The sequence below is a fragment of the Sphaeramia orbicularis genome, chromosome 22 (assembly GCF_902148855.1).
Source record: "Sphaeramia orbicularis chromosome 22, fSphaOr1.1, whole genome shotgun sequence".
NCBI lineage: Eukaryota > Metazoa > Chordata > Actinopteri > Kurtiformes > Apogonidae > Sphaeramia > Sphaeramia orbicularis.
In genome coordinates, this window is record NC_043978.1 from 24,078,590 (window position 1) to 24,085,840 (window position 7,251).

General features: G+C 32.2%; 1 protein-coding gene across 1 annotated transcript; it reads left to right on the top strand.

The window, feature by feature from the left end:
• Nucleotides 1-728: 728 nt before the first annotated feature.
• Nucleotides 729-4,791, top strand: LOC115413839 (glycoprotein hormones alpha chain-like). The gene is given in 4 exon segments (XM_030126953.1): nucleotides 729-831; nucleotides 2,887-2,992; nucleotides 2,994-3,069; nucleotides 4,717-4,791. Coding segments are annotated over 4 exon segments (351 nt in total). The 5' UTR covers nucleotides 729-737.
• Nucleotides 4,792-7,251: the final 2,460 nt, after the last annotated feature.

The following is a 7,251-nucleotide window of genomic DNA, read 5'->3' on the forward strand; positions in this document are numbered from 1 at the left end:
AATCAATAGAATTATTATTTTTATGCCTAAAGAGGGATAAAAACACTAAGGAAAAAAATCGTGATTAAGGTTCTCATAATTCATGCATGAAAGGGTTAAAAAAAAGAGCAGCAAGGAAAACACAACCCTAGGGAACATTTTAGAGACAGTAACTGGATTATTACATGTAAAGTTATAGTGTTAAACATCAGTGCAATTCTTTGAGTATTAGATTAGGGCTTTTTAAGAAAACGGAAGCAATTATTTATCATAGGGCCATATATAATGAGATATCCTGATTTATATTTAAGAAACACATTTTTACTAAACAAGTACATCTTAAACTAATGACCCTTCCATCTTCACTAATAACAACACTCAGTTACCAAGTAACAAAAACCCAGGGATTAAACGCACCATCAATAATCAGGATGGAAGGATGGAGGTTAGTGACTTTCCATGGTTTGTTCTTATCATTTTGTTCTTTAAGGGGATTACGAAGAATGCATCACAGTGGCCAGTGAGTCAATGAGATCATTGATAAGGTTGATACCTAATCCAGGAAGTGTCCAGGTGGACACTGGTATATAAAGACGGAGGCAGAAGTCAGAGCTGGACCTAGCACTCAAAGCTGACCTCAAAGGGAACGGACCTCTCATCATGGTAACATTTCATCTTCATCTATGACTCACTTGTTAACAGTGGTTTCTGATGTTCTCTGTGTTCTGTTTCTGCATTGTTAGGTGACCACTGCTACAATGGGCTCAGTGAAATCAGCTGGACTGTCTGTTCTTCTGGTGTCTTTTCTTCTCTACGTCGCCAATTCTTACCCCAACAGTGACTTTTCAAACAGTAAGATATACTTATAAGTACAAATCTCTGTACCCAACACAAAAAAAGTGGGACATCTCAGGAAGTATTAAATCATAATATAATTTCCATGAAGAATGCCAGAAGTATTTACTGATCTAAAACATTTAATAACTTTTCAACCACTAATCCTATCAATATGTTTAACCCATAAGGACTCAGTGTTACTTTTGTGTCAGTTCCCAAAAGAACTTTTTTCTATGTTTAACCTTCCTTAAGCGATTTATCACCATATATTGTAATATTATCTTCTGTATGTGTGTTTTTCAGTAAAAATCAGATATTTTCCTACATTTCATTTACTGATCATGAAGATGTTCATAAAAGCTCTGACAAAAGTTGATGGTTATTATATCAAAAACAGAGAAAACTGAAGAAAAAGTGACATTTTCAGTCAAATCTATTATTAACTGAACATAAACCCAGTGTGTCCATCCACTGTCATTGATCCAACTCTATGAGTTTTACTGGTGAATCAATGTTGTAGAAGATGATGGTGTTTCCACGCTCACTATGGAGCCTCTGAACTTCGTATCTGATGACCATCAAAAGATGACAAACTGTATTTTACACCAATTATTTACATGTATTAATAGGATTAGTGGATCAACAGGTATTAAACAGTTTAGATCAGTAGATGGTTTTTGTCATCTGTCACTGTTTGGGTCTTTATGGGTTAAACAATTCAGGTAAAATACAGTTTCTCAGCTTTTCATCATCATCCCATCATATGACCCATTTGGACATTCAGAGACTCCGTCATCTTCTACAACATTGATTCACCAGTAAAACCCATAGAGTTTGACCAATGACAGTGGTTGCGGACACTTACTTTTTGTGTTCATTTATTGACATGTTTTGCAGAAAAAGTGATTTTTTTCTTCCATTTTCTCTATTGTGATATAATGTTTGAATTTACTCTGAGCTTTTATGAACATTTATATGATCAGTAAAATTATATACAGGAAAATACCTCATTTTCACACCAAAAATCTAAATAATGGGGCATAATAAATATAATATAAATAATGTTGATAAACCACTTAGGAAAGGACAAAAATCTATTTGGAAGTGACCTACAAAAGTAGTTCTAAATCATTAAGGGTTAAAAAACAAAACAAAACAAACAAACAGCAATAAGTTCTGAAGGTCACAGATTAGGATCTCAACATGTAGTGGAAATAAGAATACATTTATAAACAGCCCTTGAAGTAAAAAAAAAATTCTAAATGACAATTAAATAGTTCTGTATCTGTTCACCTGTCATTGTTATTATGCATTAAAGCCAACATATATATATATATATATATATATATTATATATATTATATATATATATATATATATATATATATATACAATATATATATCATATACATATATATATATATTATATTATATATATATATATATATATATATATATATATATACATATATATAATATAATATAATGTGTGTGTGTATATATATGTATATATATGTATATATATATATATATATATTATTATATTATATATATTATGTATATATATATAATATATAATATATATATAATATATTATATATATATACATATATATATATAGAGTTGCTGAAAACCATTAATTTTGGCTTCTCAGAACAACTGCATCTTCACTCTGGCTGCTGCTGCTGCTGCTGCTAATAATAATAATAATAATAATAATAATAATAATAATAATAAAGGTTGAATGATCATTGCAGTGTAACCTTGTGAAAGCCAGTGTACAGTCATTTCAACAGAACTCTTCATAATATGATATTTACATAACAAAAGCGGATGGATTCACATGTTCTTATCCTAATTTTTTATCACATTTGGATGCTAAGTTGCTTGTGCTCATGTAAAATCCAACATGTGGGGCATTGTCTCCCAGTATGTGGGATGTAGGACAAGTCTTTCGTAAAGTGGGACACCTGGTCACCTTAGTTCAGGTATCCGTAGTTTTGAAAATAGTTAAATATCAAACCATCACGTTGAATATTCTCAAGTGTCTTGTTCTCTTAATGTTTTCTAGTGGGCTGTGAGGAATGCACCCTGAAAAAGAACTTCTATTTCTCAAGGGATCGTCCAATTTATCAGTGCATGGGCTGCTGCTTCTCCAGGGCGTATCCGACCTCTCAGGGCCAGAATGACCATGATGATTCCCAAGAACATCACGTCGGAGGCAACGTGCTGTGTGGCAAAACACGGCTATGAGGTAAAAGTTAAGCCAACGTATCAACAGATGACTAGATCTGCAACAATTATTCTAGCAATCAATTAGTTGTCAGTTATTACATGGATCACCAACTATTCTCCTTGCTGCATTCATTTTGCAGACGCATATTCATAAACTATACTTCAAATACTATATTATACATTATCCCATATCCAGAGTTGATTCTATCTCCCCATACTGCTTTGCACTCCACGTTTGATGCAATCTCAAAATAGTTCATTGCCTTGTGTCTGTGACATGTGCAATGACAATAAAGTTGAATCAATTAATCAATCAGTCCATAATCAGTAATAAATTAATCAGTGGGAATTGTCTAATAAAAAAGTTTGAATATTTTTGTGGCAATAAACTGAATATCTCTCTGGGGCTGTGGACCAAACAAGACATTTTCACTGTTTTCACAACATTTATGTATGTATTTATTTATTTATTTATTTAACTACCAAACTAATTGATTAAAAACCTGCAACTTTATTTATGGCAACTGCCAAATTATTTTTTTTCCACATTTAACCTTTTTCTGGTGATTTATCAGTGTTTGTCATAATATGCATTTTGCATTTTTTTGGTGGCATCATACACAGTCGCAGAAAAAATATAAGACCACCCTTGTTTTCTTCAATTTCTTGTTCATTTTAATGCCTGGTACAACTACAGGTACATTTGTTTCGACAAATATAATGATAACAACAAAATAGCTCATAAGAGTTTGATTTCAGAGCTGATATCTATCCATTTTCCATGTCTTCTTGATAATAACCAAAATCACTTCAGTTCTTACATCAATAGCTATGGCATTGTACTGACAAAAACAGTGCTTTTGGGCATTCCATGTTTTCTTTTGTGTCTGTTTTAGTCACATGATACACACAGGAGTTAGTACATGATTGCATAACCATTGTTTTTGATGACTTTTGATGGTTTAATATTTTTTTCTGTGACTGTATTTTCCTATATTGAATTTACTGATGTAGATGTTCATAAAAGCTCAGAGTAAATCAAAATGTATTATTTCAAATAGAACAAACTACATGGGTTTTACTGTTGAATCAATGTTGACAAAAATGACAATGTTTCCACATTTGCTACGGAGCTTTTTAACATACAAATGGGTCTTATCTGATGTTGCTAAGAAAATGAATTTTATCTGAATAGTTTACATGTAGTGATAGAATTAGTTCCCTCAAAAGTTATTAAACATCTTAAGTCAGGAGATGCTTTTGGTCACTGGCACCAGTTTAGGTCATGTAGAATTAAACAAGTGATTTTGTTCAAAGAATGTAACAATAAAGGTATCACACTTCCAAGTCAAATCACATTACACTTTGTATTTGTCTGACATCACACAAAATGTGCCAAAAATGATTTGGTTATTTGACAAGGGATATTACATGTTCAATTTGGTTTTAGGATATTTTTTAATGATACTGAATAGGTGGAGTTGCTTGTTTTTATTTGCATTTATAGTGTTCTACAGTCTGTTTTGCTTTTTGTTTCAAAGTATGTGAATTTAACCCCACCACACGTCTACTGATAAGCAGAGATATAATGACTCTTCCTGTTTGCAGCTGGAAATTGACATGATAATGCTTACTCCTGCACATCTTCTTGCTGTTTTTATTTCAGACAGAGGTGGATGGCATTCGGGTGAAAAACCACACAGAGTGCCACTGCAGCACCTGCTATTATCATAAGATATGACAGATGGCAACTGGAAACCATTTTGCAGTACTCAGCTTGGCAGCAAATTGTGCACATGCTCTCCTCTGTTATAAATTAATTATCCTTGCATTGCCAGATAATATTTTTGTAGCAAATCTGTGTCCATGATGTGAAATTAGTCTACATTTTTGCATAGATAATGTTTGTATAGATTAAGCAATTAAAATGTGCAGCCGGAATTTGCTTTTTTTTTTTTTTTTTTTGTGAATGTGTCTCATATGTTTATGTGTGTGTTAAGAGATTTTGTGCTGATTACTGTGGTGCGTTAGAAATCAGTTAAAGTGCATTAACTCCCTCTGAATGTGTAATTTAACGAGGGGTGAAATAAGCCACAGCCAAGAGAAGGCAAGTGATTATAACTTCTGCCATTACACACTTGATAGTCACTCAATCAAACATGAAGGTTAGACAATAAACAACTTCAAGTATGAATTTGATTTTTTTTTTAGATTTATATATACAGTATATAAATGCTTATTTCTTGCATGTGTGGATTGAAACATTCACAAATGCTCATATGTTTTATTGATGAACGTGAGTTTAGGTATCTTAGGCTAAAGTAGAAACGTCATTAGTAATATACCTTTAACCCTATACAGACATATCAACTTATTTGGCCCAAAATAAAGACTTGACATCAGATTTACAGTTAATTTTTAAATATATGACAATTAGCATACAGTTATTAAAGTCAACAGATATTTTTCTGAATTTCAACATTTGCTTTGACATTGAAACAGCATCCCATAAGTTAATGATTTAAAAACAAATGTAAAACTGCTACTTCACAACTGTGCAAAAACCTACATTTTCAGCCACTTGAAATATACATTCACACTCAGAAAACGCACATTTTGTCTCTGACTGTGAACACATATTTCAAGTGTCTGTAAATGTATGATTTTGCCCAGTGCACTCTGTAGCATAGATGGGAATTTACATTATTGCTACCACTGTAACATCTTTTTCATCCATTTCCTGCTGTGTGAAAACAGCGAGTGTAAAAGTGCTGGTGCTTGAGCCATTTTTGTTTTGGGAATATTTTAGTTGCTGGGCAGAAAATGAGTGAAAATAATATATTCCATCGTGAAAATGTTTTATTTTGCCTCCGTTTAATGTATTTCACTCTAATTTTATGTTGTGCAAAATGAAAGGTCAAAATAAACTGCCTTAACCTTTTTCCCACACCATCTGTATTTCCACATTATTTTAGCTTGTAATTCTGTCTACGTGATTAAATTTGTATTCTTAATATTCTGTTGTGATCAGTTTTGATGAGCATAATTTTTTTGCTCTATGTCATTCAAACTATACTCAGGTTATACTTTATATTTTACATTTTTTGATTCTGCAAAAGCCCTTCTAGCATTAGTTACAAACACTTACTTACTTGGGGTTGCTGTTCTCAGTTTACCTTTGTATATATATCTGTCCCTATCAAATAAACCACAAATAAATAAATAACTACCCAACATTCAGCTCAGCTCCATGGTTCTGTAGTGGTATTATATGAATCCCATTCATTCACATTGTTAGATGTGATAATACGGTAATATAATGCTAAAGCAATAGAAAATAACATAACATGATGTGATGATTGATATGTCAGTGTAATGTGTGTGTAAGATATGTAACAGAACACTTTACAAATTAGATTTATTCTATAATCTGCATTGAAGTAATTCCCCCAACGCTGGCCCTTATGTTACACAGTAGACAGTCATGATTATTACAGTTATTACGCTTATGACATTTGTAAAATAAGATGCTTACTGGTCTGTAAACTTTCAGATCAGGCAGATAAAGCCAACACGTCAGCCTTGTCAGCAGATGTCTACTCTGTTCAACATTTCACACTGCAAAAAAAGTGAACCAAATTGGATCTTTTCGCACAAAAGCAATTAGTTTTAAGATTTATTATCTAATCTCTCAGTCTGGAAAGTCAAGTCAAACTTCTAGTCTTAATGGAGATGTATTATAACTGTGCTGGAGGGAGTCACTGAAATACTATGAAGTGTAGTTCAGATGAAATAATTCAGACTAAAATCTTCACATTACTAAAGAAAAAAAAACAAAAAACAGTTACCAGCTGTAATAAATGTCATCTGTTGTAGTCATCACAGAATGAGCAACTATGTCACTTATACAGAATATGTAATAAAACTGTAATAACACTTTCTTTAAAATCCAAATTAAAGCTTCCTATATTTTCTACGCTGATGCCTATAAAGTTGGGATAATTTTGTTTTCAGACACATTCCTCGTTTTATTCCTATTCATACACATCAATAGCATCCTTTGGCAAGGTGCAATGATCATAATGTGAGTCCCAGTTACACTTTATCTATCCAGAATAAATCACACTGTCACAATCATTTTAATATTTGTAAAAACAAATATTCCAACTTTATGGGTGACAGTGTATGACGTGTTCTCTCT